General features: G+C 38.4%; 1 protein-coding gene across 1 annotated transcript in view; it reads left to right on the top strand.

The window, feature by feature from the left end:
- PITPNC1 (phosphatidylinositol transfer protein cytoplasmic 1) overlaps window positions 1–17,385 on the top strand; it is a 79,450-nt gene that overhangs the window by 26,934 nt on the left and 35,131 nt on the right. Inside the window, exons 2-4 of the mRNA XM_069872834.1 lie at window positions 6,011–6,159; window positions 9,349–9,437; window positions 9,945–9,952. Coding sequence (XP_069728935.1) covers window positions 6,011–6,159; window positions 9,349–9,437; window positions 9,945–9,952 — 246 coding nt within the window. The remainder of the gene's footprint in view (window positions 1–6,010; window positions 6,160–9,348; window positions 9,438–9,944; window positions 9,953–17,385) is intronic.

The following is a 17,385-nucleotide window of genomic DNA, read 5'->3' on the forward strand; positions in this document are numbered from 1 at the left end:
CTGCAGTGTGGCTCAAGCCCTTTGGTGTGTTGCATTGCCTGCTGGCCACAGCATTTCCTTTCTCTAGATAACATAAATGACTTTAATATGCACGGGACATGAGTTTAGTTTCTTCTTTCCCCTCCCCCCCAATCTTGTTTATTTTAATGAGTAAACACATAAGAGCTTTTGCAGTCTGGTTTAATAAAGCAAGCGTCTCGGCCACCGTCGCTAATCCATGGAGAATCCACCAGTATGTGAAACATGGATACCAGCACATTGTACATTCCTCTATGCTAGTTAAAACCAATCTGGGAATGTTAATCACAAGGAAAACAAATTACCTTGTCAGAACTTGGAGCTTGTATCGTGGAAAAGATTTTCTTTAATTATTCTTAATAGCTATGAATCATCATCTGCACAAGTATGGGGATCAGAAGGCACAATCGTGGTGTTGTCAGCCTGAGTTACAGCTGCGTTAACCTCCAGATGAGTGTGAGGATGTATTAGGCTTCGCCCATTTCAGAAGACAGACAGAATGATGTCTAATAACAATAAGAGGATAAAGTATTTATAGTCAGTTGGTGAGATAAGAGAAACCACTTCTGTTTAAGTAATTACACTTTAGAATTTAAAAAAAAAAAATTACAGGTGTGCCTTGTGGTAAGAGCACTGAGCTGGAAATCACTAGATGGAGGTTAAATTCCCTGTTCTGTCACAGACATATTTTTTGAGGTTGAGGTATTAATTTAATTTCTGTTCCAATTAATCAAATCTAAAAAAAGGATAAGTGTGGGGCTTAGGACTTGATCGAGACCTGAAAACAATGCTTTCTAACATCAAAACAGAACATACAGCAGGAAATGTCAGCGTATCCTCCTAAACAAAGATATTTACTCATTATATTTCTTGCTAGAAGTAAATCTTCACTAAATCGAGGTCAATGACAAAACACCTATGGCCATCAGTGGAGGCAGGATTTTGCAGATCTGTCTGTGCGAAGGAGCACGTTTGTGCAAGAGTACAGATCTGTTTAGCTTAGTTGTTGCTGGTTTTCTTTTTTTTCTGTTTTACCTTTGCAGTTTTCTGAGGACAGGACTAGAAACCATCGGCATGCTTTAGCATGAATCATTGTGTGAGAAATATTTTCCATTGTGAAAATGCAGAGTGCTGAACAACCAATACCTTTAATAGATATAAAAAACATTCAGCATCTTCTGGACTCCAGCTTCTAAGTGCAGGGAGGAATCTCACTACTGACTCAGAACAAGAAGTTGCATAAATTGAAATGGCAGCACCTTCCCTGAAGTCTAGTTATAGAAAAGTAAAAGTAGATGAAAGAGTTCAACAATTCTTTTGAATATGAGAATTGCCATGTAAGATGAAGCCAATGATAAATGGTTAACATTTTCTGTGAGCTTTCAGATAAGAATTTCAAAGAATGATATAAAAAGTTCGGATTATGAATAGCTTTGGCATAATTTCTCCTGTGAGAGAATGCTACTTTTCGCATTACACACGAAGTTTGAAAAATTGTACTCTAGGACTACATCAAAAACTGAGCAGTAGTCAGTGAGACTGAAAAAAAAAAATCAGACCTGTTTGTACAAGGATTTCCTGTGCAGTTTCTTCTGAAGACAATGGGAGTTCTACAAATGAAAGAGAGGTAGGTCGGACGTCCTCCCTGCATTCCCCACCCCATTTCAAGAATACAAAGAAGTGATTCCGGTCTCACCTTCAATTTCAAACAAAATCAGATTGACCATCATTATGCTGTTGGTAACATAAACCTGGTTTCTTGTGTGACTTGTTTCTTGTGTGACTAAACTCACAGCAGGCAAACACCATCTGCCTGTTGAAGGAAAGAAATCACCACTGAGACAGCATTGAACTCATTAGGAGTTAGGAAACATCATCTACTACAGAGCTACACAGCAATGTCCTTAGAAATCTCTGACTCCATATTCAGTGCATTTGTTTGTTGAAGTTCTTCCTTTGGTGTAGAAGAAATTTTCGTCTACTAAACTGAAGAGTTTTCAAACAGGGGCTTTTCTTCAGAACCAAAATCAGATCAGGTGCCGCTGTGTGAAATTTTACTGACTTCCTTCAAACAGTGTATTATCTTGGAAAATTATCTTACAGTTAAGCACACAGAAATTCAGGTTGTGATATGAATAACAACATGAATAACAGTGGCACATTGGTTTACCCGTGCAGGAATAATGAGTATTGTTTACTGCTGTAAAATGTGTGATAAGTGATGTTTCTCCACAATATCAAAACTTTGACCTTTTTTTTTTCCCCAGGGTTTTAAATTTTGGCACGTTCTAAAAGACACCTTTGCTTTTGAATTTTATTCGTGTATTTATAAACATACACTTTTGAAGAAGTTATTTTATCAGAAATAATAGTTGTATGCTCTCTTATTTAGTAAGGTCTATAATTTTGGAAATTAACTCTTTTTTCTTCCTGCTCTAGTATCACAATTTTATAAACCAGATAAAACAAAGAAATAGCACACAAAGGGGCTAATTTAGCTACTTTGAATTACATGTAAAATATAGGTTTTTTACATAATAGAGCTGCTTTCTAGCAGGACCACCCAGTCATTTCAGTAGTTAGGAAAGCTGGGTGTTTCCAGTTGACTGGTGTCAGAACCATAGGTATGAAAAGTCCTTGCCTGGAGAGAGGCGAGTGGCTGTAGAATCCCTATGGAAGAGATGTCCAGCACCACTTGTGGTGCCTTCTGTTTTCTTCAGTCTCTTCCTAGTAAGAAGCACCTCTCTTGGATGCCTTCTGTGATATCTTAGCTATAATTGTGTCTGATTTTAAGTCCCACTAGAGAATTAGAACCTTTCTTTAAGTGCTGACTGCAACATCTGTAAGGCAATTATCTACTTGATAACACTGATCACGATCTGAAGAGTGCAGCAGATATGCAGCTTAGCTACTCTTAACCACATACTTGGACTGATCTACAGTCTTTGTATGTGTCCGTGGAAGAACAACAATCCCTGTTAGCAAAACATGTGGTGTTGTCATAGGTGGATATTTCTGACTCATGGTGCTGGAGCAAATGAATGTTTTAGTACAACCCCATTGTTAGTTGTCAGTGTGAATCTTCCTTCTGGCTTGAAGTTTCCGAGCCAATATTTCCAGCAGAAGCTGAGGGGTTTGACTTTGACCATTAAAAGTGAGAGCAAAATTGCAAAGGACTACATGGAAGTAAGAAATCAAAGCATGCAGTGAATATTTGCAATCATGAAACGCTTTCCAGAGATGTCTATGGCACCTAAAAGTCATAACTTTATGGGATAACAAAAATTTCAGTAGCGAACTCAGTAGAAATACTGGCTTTATGGCAGATTGTTGTGTTCTCTTCTCTACCCACTGAATCTCTTTATGTTCTAGAGGCTATAAATTACTGCTGTCTTTCTTTCTATTGGAAGATAAACACCTTATCACCTCTCCTCTTTTATAACATCCTTATCACTCCACAGGCAGTAAGCATCTTTACTCTCAGGGGGTCTAATTGATACATATCTAATTAAAGCCAAAGCATTTTTTCTCAACTTGCATTCAACTTTGAAGGATGTTGCTTTGATTTTTGACCTAAAGAACATCTTTGTGTACCTGAAAGTTCTCCTTTTTTCCAACTGTATTAGTTGATCAGATAAAATATACCACTTCTGTCCAGAAACTCTGCCTTACCTAGGTACCAGTGCATTTATTTATTTATTGTTAGTGGAGAAGAGTTTTTTTTGGAACTAGTTTAAAGGTACGTGTGAGGGCTGCAGCTCTTCAGATTAGGACAAAGTGTTTGAATATGATGAGACAGAGAAGGAGGGGATTCACTAAAAAGTAACATAGATAACTGGGTGTGCAAGAAAGATAATTTTAGGGCTTATTTGTCAAATAGGGGCATTCTGTGTGAAAGAGGTACCAGAAATGAGAAAGCTGTGTATATGGGCAGGAGTGAGTGCCAGCGTCAAGTTGTTTAAAGACCATTACTCAGCTTATCTTAGGAACGTTCTATATAGTGAGAAAGTAGATTATCCAAAGTTAAGTAGGATCTAAAGAGAAAGAATGATCATGCTAATAAAAAAGGCCATCAGTTCTCACCAATTAAGAGGAGAAAGGAAAGGAAGAAACTTCATGTGCGTAACCCTGGACTTTCCAGGCACCTCGAAGTTGCATAGCCAGCCCTTAGGGAGATTTACTGGGTCTTTTTCAGATGTTATGAGGGTCACATTTTCACAGTTAATTGCCCTGACCTGTATGACACTCACTAGTTTTATGACAACTGGATCTTTTTTTATCTAGTTCTCTTTTTCACTAGTTCAAACATGTTTTAAGAGAGGTTTATGTTCTTCACTGTGAGGAGATGTTTGAAGAAAAAAATCCACTAAAATTACTGAATTAGATTAGAGGAAAAGAAAATAAATCCAAGGTACCTCATCACCCCCTCAGCAACCTCTTGCCCTTAAAGAACCTTTTTATAAACTTGAGGCATTTTTAGTACTTTGGAATTATCAGCAGAAAGGGACTTTTTGATGCAAATCTTTTGCTTAACTCTTGTAGTGTGTGGCTGGCAGGGAAGCAAGAAGTGTCCATTCAGGAGAAGGGAAATCCCTGTCCCCTAAGCGAATGATCCTTTAAGATGCAAGTTCTAAATTTTTTACCTTCCTGTGGCCTTCCTGCTGCAGGGGAATGAAGTGAGGTTATGTGGAATACAGAGAAATTCTGTAGGGAGCCCTCTGTGATCCTATTCCTTATCATTTTGTTTAGTAAGATTGTCTCGTTGGCAGTTGTTAATAAGGTCTGTGGTGGGTTTGGCATTTTTTTGCTAGCTGATTCCTCTTCTGACTGGGGCTTTTTGGATGTTTGAAGTATATGACAGTATTTCTGTTGTAATACGGAATGGCCACAAGAATCTCATAGAGTTTTTTCTGAGGTCAGACTGTCACTATGCTTTTGTTTGCTTATGCTGAGCTGGTACTTGGCAGCTTGTGTAGTAGCTCAGCCATTCTCTAAATTAACAGATTGTTCTTTGTATTTGAAGTGATTGATATGATTGAAGTGATTAGCATGCCTAAATAAATTACTTTGAGGGAGAGAGGAATCCAAATGGAGAAAACTAGATAGATCCAAAGGCAGCTTGTTGTAAGACCCATGGTATGTTCAAGAATGAGGAAAAGACTTAAGTGAGAATAAAATCTCAGACCAGAAAAAACATGTGAGAAAGTACAGTTTTCCTCTAAGGTCTTTGCCAATGAATGTCCAAGGATGTACTTTTTGTTACATTTCTCTGGAGGCGAAAGCCCTGGTGCAGATGCAGACACACTGAGGGGAAAAAAAAAATCAATTGCTGCTACAACAATTTATTTTTCTGTGATAGTGATGTTGGGTCAACCCTCCTGGTTTTTGGCTTCCTAAGTAACTTGAGAGCCTACAGACAAAGGATCATTTAAGTGCTTAAATTCAATTTAATAATGTTGCCAAATCATTAATCTCAAACTTATTTCTTTATGGACTTGAGAGTTTATATGTATTTTTCTTAAGAGCTGGCATCCCTCTTTCTCTGAATCAACAATAGTTATCCTGAATCTTTCTGCAGGGCTTCGTTATTTGGCATCACGTTAGTGTGACAGGAGAGTCCTGTGCCCCCACAGAATTTTTAGAGTTTACCTGCTGGTTAAAATCTTCTCGCATGTCAGCACATGAAAGCAGTAGATTAATTGTTCATTTCTTCTTAACTTATATACCTGAAGTACAGTCTACAAATAAAGGACTGGCCTGATTCTCTGCATCTATAAACATATGGGGTTTGCTATTTTTTCCACAAGTGACACCTCAGACTTTATCAAATAATGGGAGGACCCTGACTCATAGGTCTAAGCTGCAAAATACTGCTTTTTGCCCTTGAACTACCTTTTATTTACACATACCACTATATCATTGTTTGACATTGGTTTTTGAATACATGTGTTTTCCATAAAGCTAATGCATTGTCCTTGATTTTGCTTTGCAGTACAGAATTGGACAGCTGTACATGATAAGCAAGCATAGCCATGAGCAGAGTGACCGAGGTGAGGGTGTGGAAGTGGTGCAGAATGAGCCCTATGAAGATCCACATCACGGTAATGGTCAGCTAACAGAAAAACGAGTCTATCTCAACAGGCAAGTGCAATAACACTGTTTCACTCTGTATGGACTGTAATAAAATTTGCAAGGAATATCCCTTCCAGCCCATAGCCTTTCTGTTTCAAGTAGAACATGTTCCTATGAATACATGTCACTTTCTGGTAGCTGCAGGAAGAAGGAAGGTGGGATAGATCAGTGGCTTGAAATAGAGTTTAGTTGTCATTTCTTCTAGAGCATCTTCTCCAAGAGAAAGAATTATAACTTGAAGTTAATGATGTACTGAAAATCAGAACTTTTTGTTTTCTTTTACAGTTAACAATTTGTTATTCTGTTTCTCAAAATTATGGGACAACAAAGAAACAAACTAAAAATCAAAAGCAACAAACACCCCACCCTGCACAAAAACCCAAAACACCCAAACAACAAACCCTCACTAAAATGATTTAAGGGTTTCGTACTTCATAATGATGTCACAAAGCCAGTACTTCGTGGTTGATAACAAGTTATTTACCTCAGCAAAGTTAATTGACATTATGAATGACCATTAGGCTTGTACAATGACTTTCTGAACCAAAATAATAAGCTTAAAGACATCATGGAAAAAACTGCTTTTGTTTCCCAAATGTTCCGTCCTTTCTTAGTTTGTCTTTTCCTATGGTGAAATCATACTGCTGAAGGTCAATGCTGCCACACTCAAAGGCCAGAAATGTTTTAAAAAATATATTTTTGTGTGTGTCCGTGTGTTTTATGAAATATATTGCTCAATCTGTTCCCATTTTTACTACTGCTGATCTAGTTTAATACTGCTGCTTTTCTGATGTCCTTCTATTCTCCTGAGCCTGTTTCATTCTATTAAACTTGCGCTCTGCAAAATTTTGTAGTGGGCACAGAAACACTGTAGCTATTGCTTCTACATTGCAAGTTACTCCTCCACTGCAATCCTGACATATCTAACCTTAACTGAGGCTAAATTGAATCACCAGAAATGTTGCACACACACAGAGTCAAATAACATATATTGTTGTGATTGCAACTCTGTTCTCTCACAGGTGAGATACAGGACTCGGGAAAAATCAATAAATGTGTTCTTGTGGTAGAGCTCTCAGAAGTTTGGGGATTTTATGTTTCTGAGTATTTCTGAGGAGAGAAGGCTTTATGCACTGAAAAGCATATTCAGAGTTAACACTTTAGGGTAATTCAGAATACCCACAAGGATTGTGTCCTTGAAAGCATATACAGGGAAAGCATATAGTTTCTGGTACTGCAGGCAATGGAAAAGGGATCTCTCACTCAGATGGGTATGAACACAGACAAAGAATATATTCGTGCCTGCAACAACTTGGGAAGTTTACCTAAAGCTGTAGTGGATGTTTGAAGTCAGGCTCGCTGAGTTTATTGAGTCATGTGTGTCAATGACTGACTTGCTGGCAACCCTGCCTGCAGTGTGTATAAAATTACTTGTTTTGGAGATGTGCTGTACCTGCAGAGATAGGTAGACAGGCATATGTGCTAAAACAACAACAACAAAAAGCACAATGAGCAGCTGTACATTATGAAGACTTTGCTAGTAAAATTTTCTGGTGTCAGTGTAAGCTTTAAGACTTGTTTACTGCCTCTTCTCTCCCACTGGAGCATTTTTTTCAGAAGCTAAAAGTCTGCATCCTCTGGTATTTTTTATTTAGGCATCAGTGTAAAGTTTAGCAGGGATAAGGGAGCAGAGACAGAGTCATGAAAAGACACTGACAGAGGCTGACAGAATAAACAAAAGATCTGATACAGTGAAGTCTATTACACAGCATGTAAAATGCTGCTTAAAAGACTGCACACAAGAAAGGTTTATGTGAAGAAAAGCATCTGGTTTTGAGCAGTGTCAAGGAAGAGCAAAAGTCAATGCACTTGACTTTGACTCTTTGGATAATGTAGTAACGTTTGCATTTTGCCTCTGGACAAATACAATATTTATGTGTAGCTAGATCATGGTTAATGATGCAAACTCTGTATTTTCCTCAGAAATTTGCTAATATGGAAAGTTAATTTACTTTCTGTGCACAGTAATGTAAACATAATTTTTTCATCCATTTACGCTTGGAAAGCTGAAGTTTGAAAGCATCAAGTTCAGTAAAGATTCAGTCTTAGGTTGCGTGATCTGCTCAGCCCATCACCAGACTGACTGAGTCCCTAAAGTACATGGATATTTGTGGTCTCCAGAGATCTGCCTTCCTGTGAGGGACTAGTACTCCATGCTTGTTCCTGGCAGCTTCAGCAATTATAATTAATGTCATTAAGAAAGCGTTGAAAGATGAATTCTCATGAATTGCCTTTTAAAATGTGTGTTAGTTCATCACTTCTTTGGTACCCTGAGTAACCAGAGCGCTGGAATAAAAGACCCAAGATCCATGATAAAGAAAATGCTCCCACTCTTCCATAGCATTATTTAATTACCCTTTAATGATCTTTCCATGTGCTGTCTCCACATCTTTCATTTCTTATTCCACTGGTGGTGTGCCACCACGTTGGTAGTTTCTCTTAAAGAACTGAGCTCTGAACTATGACATCAGTTCCATTAATTCTTTTCACTTTTCTGTTTTGCTTTTCCCATCAGCAAAATGGGACTAACCCTACCTACCAGTCTTGCAGAGGTGTTTTGAGTGATTTGTTAATTTTAATATAAAAGCTTTCTACTCAGGAGTTGGTGTTGATAGTGTGGGAAGAACTGTGTGCAAGGTGAGTTAAACGTAAGGGTTTGCGTGCCTGCAGAAAATAGGGAGGAAGAAGAAATAATCACTAAGAGGAAATAGTGGAATTGGGATCAAAGTGGACTGACATCCCCTATTGCCTCGTGACCTCTTGTTAGAGAGTGCCTCCCTGTGGATCAGGATCCTGAGAGAGATACACCCTGTATGGCATGGGCTAACCTGCTGAGTTCCTCCATGACCAAAGGCTTAGGCTGTAAATTCTTGAAATCTGCAGCCTCAATTTAAATCCAATCAGAGGATTTTGCACCATATTGCGCACTTTGAGAGGAAAACCGACAGGCTTGGTTTCCCGTGTGCTCGTGGAGAGAGCTGAGACAGAAAACATAGTCATGAGATGAAAATATCGTTGTCAAGTCTAGGTATTGCTGCATCCTGCGTCCAACTATGAGCACGTTTGGAAGTATCTTCTTTTCTACAATACTCATAAATCATAACATACGCTAATTTTATATTTTCTTTTTCTTTTCAGCAAACTGCCTAGCTGGGCTAGAGCAGTTGTTCCCAAAATATTTTATGTTACAGAGAAGGCTTGGAATTATTATCCTTATACAATCACAGGTAAGGAACAAAGCAGATTTTATTACTGACTTGTACTTTTTAGATAGTTTAACCTGTCTTCAGAAACATGAAGTTACATATTGAGCCACCACTACCAAGTTACTTTAAGAACTCCTGCTGAAATGCATATATTTTCCCAGGATATAAAGATAATAGAGTATGGGCAGGCTGGATGAGACTTGGAGCCCCTGATGGAGTGGGAGGTGTCCCTGCCCATGGCAGGGGGTTGGAACTGGATGATCTTAAAGGTCCCTTCCAACCAAAATCACTCTACAATTCTATGACAGGTAAAATCAGGAGCATTGTATCTATGCCATTTCTTCCTTACAAAGCAAACATCAGGTGCCTAGATCTGTGCTGACATGTACCCTTTATTGTCCCATAGACTGTTTTAATTGTTAATGTGTGTTTACTGCAAGGTTCTTGCATCATTATTTTATTTCACATTTCTTTTTTTTTCTTTCTCTTCATCATTCTGTTTTTTACAAATGGACAATTGGAAATCAGAATACACAGTAAGTTTTTCTTCCTCTTTTTATTCTAAAAATGGAATAATTTTGTGAAATATTGTAGTGGAACCCAAACTTATTTCCTCTTAATATAACTAATGCATTCCATAGTGGAACTTTATTTTAGGTATTTGTTTAAGAAATTTAAGGTAAAATTTGAAGTTTTTCTGTGGTGATCCCATAAATCATTTATCTTATTGTTTTATCACTTCAAAATAATTTGATGTATTTTTAGTCACTGATGGTAACAAAGAGAAGCTTCTATAAAACAGGGCAAGGCTTTTAAGGTTCCAGTTATTATGTGGAGACACAAGAACAGATTTTATTTTATTTATTGTTTTATTAACTTATAAAACGCTCATCTCTGATATAGTATCTGGGAAACTGTACAATTTGTAGACAAAATTAAACATAATCTGGGCACAGCGCCCAGAAAAATCAGCTATTCCCTCTAGTACAGCTAAGGCAAAATATAACATATAAATCATGAGGAAAATTATTTTAAATGCCCTGGCCTCAATAATGTACAGTAAGCTTTCAGCAGCTTTTGGAAGATGAGGAGGAGGTGGTGAGGAAGTTCCAGGTGAAAGGACCTGTCAGAAGCTGATTTGGTTTGAACTTCTGAGTGCAGATAAAACATAATCCACTTGCTTTTTTTTTCCTTAACTCTGCGGTGCTCAAAATGTTTGTGCAGATTTTTTTAAAATTCAGTAAAGAATACTGGTTTTAAAGTAGACGAAAATATTTTAATGTGATGTGAAAGAGAAAAGACAAAGGGATTTAATGACTGAGATCAGAAAGATGGAAACTTAGAGTTGATACTGTGATGACCAGCTTTGAAAATCCAAAGTAACAAACTGTGCTTTTCAATAGGTACTATAGATACTTCTTACATTTCTGCTTTGTTTCATTTTTAAAATTCATTTGATTGTCAGAGGAAATCCAGATGTCTCATAATAGACAGTAGTGGTGAGGGGATATATTCTTAGCTATTTCTGTCAGAAGATGTGTTTGGTGTGACCTATCACAATTAAGTTTAATTAAGAATTTACCGTTTGATAGCAGGTTTAATCGTAGCCTGAGAAGATGATGTGTTGTGTTGCACCAGTACCTGTCACTTACACTCTGTTGTATATTTTTTCTTCAACTGAAAATCGGTTTGAACCTTTTAATGTGTGGGGTTTTTTTATTTAACTGAAAGAAACAAGTAAGAATGATTGAAGGGGTGGTAGCAGAGAGAATTGCGTGTCTGAATTTGAAATATCATTATCAAACCCAAACTGCAATGCTGTACTCATGGAATTTGAATCAGGAGGTGATCTTTACATGATCTGATGAGACAACACCTGGAACACACTTGGTTGAAGGTCTGTAGAAGGTGTACAGCTACAGACATGTTCGAGAGCATCAACAAAAATGATTGCAGGATTGAAGAGACTTGTAAAGAAAAATTAAATGAGTCTACAAATGTAGAAAGTAGGCAAAACAGTCACTAAGTGACAGTATAACTGCCTCTGGGAGCTGGGGACTAATTACTCACCATGGTACAAGGAAACAGAACTAGAAGTATTAAAATGAGATTAAGGAAACTGTACTTCAGACAAAAATCTAAAATATATTTTAATGGAGCCGGTAGACTATGAAATTATCTTCAGGGGAAATAGAGAAAATGCCTTTGCCTCAAACTGTTGAATCTAGAACAGAAATATTAAATATACTACTGGGAATAATTCCTATCCTTGTCTGGAGTATTTCCCTAAATTTTGATCTACTATATTCATTAGAGAATTCTGAAAGAAAGAATAAACCCACAGACGTTGCCCCAAATATATAAGATAGTTTGGAAACTCTTTTCTTAAAGATGGAAAATCCTTCCAAAGGGTCTGTGGGACACGGTAAGGATTAAATATAGCCTCATTTTGAGGAAAATTGATTCTAAAGGGTCATGATAGCAGGACTTTATAGTATGGCTCCAGTTATGATGGCACATGCTTTAAGGAATGGTGTTTGTCAGAGAGCAAACCCCTAAATTAGCCAGCAAACAGCAGGAGATGACTGCTTTGTCTGCTACCAAGTCTTGACAACCATATTAATAACACGTAAAGCAAATGACACACTTGAGAGAATGAGCTTAACAGAAGTATTGCACCAGTGATGCTTTTGTGGTGTGTGGTAGGTGAAGTATCGTAATGTCAGGGGAGCACTGTAAAATGGAAACGATGCTGTTTGTCGAGGAGGGCTTCATTAAAACTGCAACACAAAAGACTTCCTATCAGGAAGATGAGACGTAGGTAATGTCCCAAGAAAGGCTGTATCAAAGCTGGAGCTGATCCTTGCAAGCTTCCTGCTGACATTGAGAGGGAGGAGGAAGTGGAAAAAACACTTTTGGAGCTGAAGCCAAAGGAAGTCATCCACATTTGGGGGTGCTATTTAGAGAACAGGATACTCTTCTAAAGGTCAAACCCTGGTTTAGTGGCTGGGGCATTGCTCAAGAACTGTATGCGAGAATGTCTTTTAAACTTAGAACAGCAGTTGCTTTGGGTTTGATCTTGTAATTAGAAAACTGACAAGATATCTTCCTAAAATGCTTGATTTTTATTTATAAGTGTTTTTAATATGGTGAGTAGCTTGATGTTAAGCTCATAGATTTAGGGTACTATATTTAGGATATAGCTGCAAGGGAGCCTTGTAGAAGAAACTCCTTGGGATTCTGCTCTGAGAGCGATGACTTGGGTGCTGGTGAGTGTCTCTGGTCCAGCTACACAAGAGGAATGGGAAAGCTGCTTGGTTTTAGAGAGAATTCCTTTGCTAGTCACAGCCTGGAGCCTATTTCATTTGGAGGATGGAGGAAAGATACCTTGCACCTCTCAATAAATCCTTATATGCCGGCTTATCACAGTATTTGCAAATGTGTATCTTTAGTGTAAAATGTTTATGCTATTCTTAGTTATGTGGACAAGAATGAGTGACCTTTCAGGAGGCTTTCTTATTTTTCTTTCTGAGGTTGCCCAGCTAGATTAGAAATAATTAACTAGAAAACAAACCTGTCTGTATTACAAACCAAACGAAAAAGGATTGCACAGAACTGTTTCTTTACATGCGTTGGGATATTGTTAGACAATAAGCAGCACAGAGCAAATATCCACTGACCGGTTCAAGTGACAGTTGAGATTCTGGACAAAAAGAGAGCAGCCTCAAGCAAACAAATAATCAGCTCGCACACATTTGGTGACTCAACCAGGTTACAAAAAATTCATATGATCAAAGTACACTGAAAATGAACCTAACAAAGTTTAGCTATTAAATTGGAGTACAAACAGCTCAGGAGAAATACAAAGAGAATTTAAGCAAATTCTTCTGAGTTTGAAGGTGCAGTTCAAGTGCTTACGAGGGATAATTTCAAATGGTTTTGCTGTCTGATGTGAACGGCTTCAGTGTTGTTAGCAATATTTCAGTTCTGGGGCTGAAATTTAAAAACAGCTTTTTGAAAATGCATAAATTATGGCCAATTGTTGGTTTCACAATTGTAAGTATATAGAGCAAAATAAAAGTTAAAATGGCACGTTTTGCCCTCTGCAAGGAGGAAGAACATTCTTTCAACCTGCCCATGTCTCAAATTAACTTAGGAATAAGATATAAGTTCAGAATATTTATGAAAACCAGTTAGGGAGCAGAAAGCAGGAGACAACAATTCCTTTGATGATCTATCACAGTGACACTAATTCTTCTACAGCAAATAGCTGAGGCAAATAAAATTATTTCATCTGGTATGTGTCAAGGCCCCAGAGTGATAGTTGCTAAATGCTTCATTATTGACCTGCTGGTTTCTGCTTTCCGCTGAGAAGAGACATGTTATGTGTTTCACTTGGTGGCTAAACTGGCAGCTAAGTAAATTATCTGGAAGGAATCTTTTTGTAATTGTTATTTTTATAATAGAGATGACCTGAGAAAGAAAAGTTATTTCAGATAAACACTGCAAGGAATCTGTAGGTTTTTCTTTTTTCCTGTATTTTCTTTATCTGATTACCAGTGTTTGAAATTTGGATGTGACCCATCGGTCTTCAGTGCATGAGCTTTTCTCCAGCTGGAGTATATGAAGAGTCTGCATCAAAAATGCAGCAGAATCCGTGTTGCAGTATTAGAGCCTGCTACTAAGTCACTACCAAAATCCCTCCCATCTCCCCCTGAGGTTAGAAGACAGGCTGACTGGTGACGTGACTCTAGTAAACACAGATTTGCTTCCTTGAGAGATTTGAGCAAAAAGAAGGACTTCTATGGTATTTATAAGGAACGAATAATACATTTTCAGAAAGCTGTAAACCTCTATTCTCATTTAAGAGCTTAATCCATTGAAACATAGTAAATCAAACTGCTTGGGAGAATTCCCTTTTTCCACCACTGGCTTATTGCAAAACAATCCAGCCCCTCTCTGATTCATGGGTTGTCGTTTTCACTTGTGCACGCCGCTTCTCACTTCCACTCTTCCTCAATAAACCGGTTACTGTTCCCACGTATCAGAGAAAGGAGATCCTAAGGGAAGGCAAAACCAGACGGAAGTGCCAAGTGCCGTAGTGGTTAGAAGCAACTTGTTAGCTGACTGTTTCATCTTCAAGTTATTCTATATAATACGAACAAATAACGATTTTCTTTCCGAGCTCGCTTATAAGAGTTTAACTCCCTCGCTTATTTTCAAGCCTGGTTTTTGCATTGTTTTGCTCTTTCCGCTCAACAGCACTTTTGCTGCTCTTTGCCATCTTCCTGTGCTAATCTTGCTTTCCATCATTGAGTCACATCTTCCAAACTCTGCCATCGCCCTGCCCAGCCCTTTCCGTCTATTCTCTTCTGACTTTGTCATCCTGATTAGTGCTAGTTTGAGTAGTAAGTAACCTGTATCACATCACAGCTCTGTGTGCTTGCGTGCAGTGTTGTCTGGAGTGCTTTGAAGGGAGTCAATAACATGGTGGCCATTTGCCAAAAAACACCGAATATTTAATTAAACAAACTGTCTTTATCCTTTCTGTAAATAGCTGAAGGAAATATTGTCATTTCAAATATGTTGTAGAGACATCGCTGTATTTTCTTCACACATCTTCTAGCTTATAGACTATGAAGACTTCATATTGTTTATCCATACCCATGTGTGATTTTGATTTTACTTCCGTATCCAGGTCTCTCTGTTCTGTCCTCACCATTGTCTAAAGGCGTTAGCAATCTCTCATGTAATATCTCTCCTCCCATCCGTCCTTGTTTATGGATACCCTCGTGGCTCCAGGGATGGTCTGTGTGCCCATTTCCCTCCTGGTCCCTGCTGCTCTGGACATTCCCTCCTGCTTCACTAAATCTGGGGACCTTGCACTATCCCATAGTCCCCATTTGCCTCTTGATGAGAAGCAGGGACTCCATTTGTCTTTTCCAGGTTTTTGGTCTTCCCTAAACAAAACCTGTCGTTACCCACTGACTATCAAACACTGCCCAAAGATTCTGAACTTAAAAGGGTATCTAGAAGACACCCTCTTGAAAATAGCGAGTTTTACTTGGCCAGTTTCACCTCATTTTGTAGCAGTTACTGTGTTCTTTAGCTCTAGGCTCCATGGAGATTGCTCCGTAAGGGAACCAGTTCCACCTGTGTTGCCAAAATAATGTATATGTGACCATATTAAAAACCAAATCATCAGTCTGAGAAGTGGTAGGAGATCAGAGAGAGCATTTACATGAAATGTCTGCCTCTCCAGGTTTTTATGTTAAGATTTAGGGGAATGTGCTGCTGCTGCTGCTTAAAAAGAAGTGGGATTAATTTTTACTGACAAAAATAACTCCCAAGGATTGTGGATTAATATTCAGAAGGAGCAGGAGAAGTGATGTGCTGTGATGAGGTCTCTAGCAGCTCTTTGAACGTTCTGCAGAAAGAAACCACATGGAAAATGAATGTAGCTCTAACGGCATTGATGGAATAGTGCTCACTCATACAAAGCAGGAGGCAGAGGTTCAAGAAACCTTGCTCAGGTACCCTCTGTCCAGCGTATTTACTGGCAACTCTTGTAATTCCTGTAGCCACCTCGAGTGTAATTACTATGCAAAGGTTATTTGCACCATCCTGTCCATAAAATGACATTAAAACACTAGGCGTTAGGCTTTCTCTTTAAGACTTTGGCAAGTGTTTTGGCATACTTAGGTTCTACCCTGTTCTTGTAAGTGTTGCTTATTGCTATGGCAACACTAATCAATCATCGTGCTAAAAATAGGCCTTTCATTTTTCAAGAGGTTATCTGTAGTGAATTGAAAATGCAACTGCGGTCTGTGTTTTCTGTATGCTGCTTTCATTTCACTTTATTTTAATCTGGAAATACCCATGCTTATGTGTTGTAATTACTATTACAGACTCTGGCTATTTCACTGGTTTACTCTCTTGAGCTTTAAACCTCTCCTGCTTCTTCCGAAAGGGATGCAAATACAAAAAGTTTAAGAAAACAAACAAAAAAAAAATCCAGAATATTCTTCTGATTTGTTTGTCACAGGTGTAGTGGGTTATAACAAATTTTTAAGGAGCTGATAACACATCTGGAAAATCTGGAGGTGGCAATATAAAAGATGCCTCCTCCGAGAGCTTTACACAATGAAACCTTATCATTGAAGTTACTAAGACCCTGAAGATTTTGTCCTATTATGTAGAATTTCAATATAATTTCAAGTTAAAGATTCAATTTGGCTCTACTTTTTTTCAAAGAGGGACCTAGCAAGCTGCAGAGATAGTGAAATGGAAAATTGGAAACCGTGCCCCGTGCATTCCTCTGCGTGCTCAGTGTATCGATCGGCTGCCAGGTTTGTGCTGCAAGAACACACACTCAGGGGGAGGCAGAGCAGAAAGGGAGTGGTGCTTCGAGGGAAAAAAAAAAACATCACCTACTAAAAGGTTTATTACCTACCACTCGCTCCCAATTTTGAGTCTGACTGTTGCATAACACTTAATCCCTGGCTAAGAAAATATGCACCCACTTAAGGAAGGGGGGGAAAAAAGCCAACAACTTTTTAATGATGCATAATAAAGCCTTTTGTATGATGCATAAACAGTTTTCTGGTTCTGCCAGAGCCCTCTGCCAATTAGTCAGAGTGCAGCTGATGAATCATAAGACACATTCTGTGAAATGTTCAAAAATTTGGACCCTGCTAAGTGTTCCTGAAAGCCAGCGAGACCCCCCCCAGCTGCTAACACAGGGGCTGCCAGTCAGCCCAGCTTCTGAGAGAGAGATTTGCAATAGAGAACTTCTTGGTGAATCTTAGTTTTCATTTGGGGTAAATTAATGTTACCATTTATAAACTCAAATTAGAGTGTTACGGTCCTCACCTTTCTAGTAAATACACAGGGAGGCTGACTTTTAATAGCTCGGTGCTGCAAATGACTTCTGCTCTCTAGTGAGGTGGCTGGAGGTAAATGGCACAGT

Source organism: Phaenicophaeus curvirostris, chromosome 19 (assembly GCF_032191515.1).
Source record: "Phaenicophaeus curvirostris isolate KB17595 chromosome 19, BPBGC_Pcur_1.0, whole genome shotgun sequence".
Classification (NCBI taxonomy): domain Eukaryota; kingdom Metazoa; phylum Chordata; class Aves; order Cuculiformes; family Cuculidae; genus Phaenicophaeus; species Phaenicophaeus curvirostris.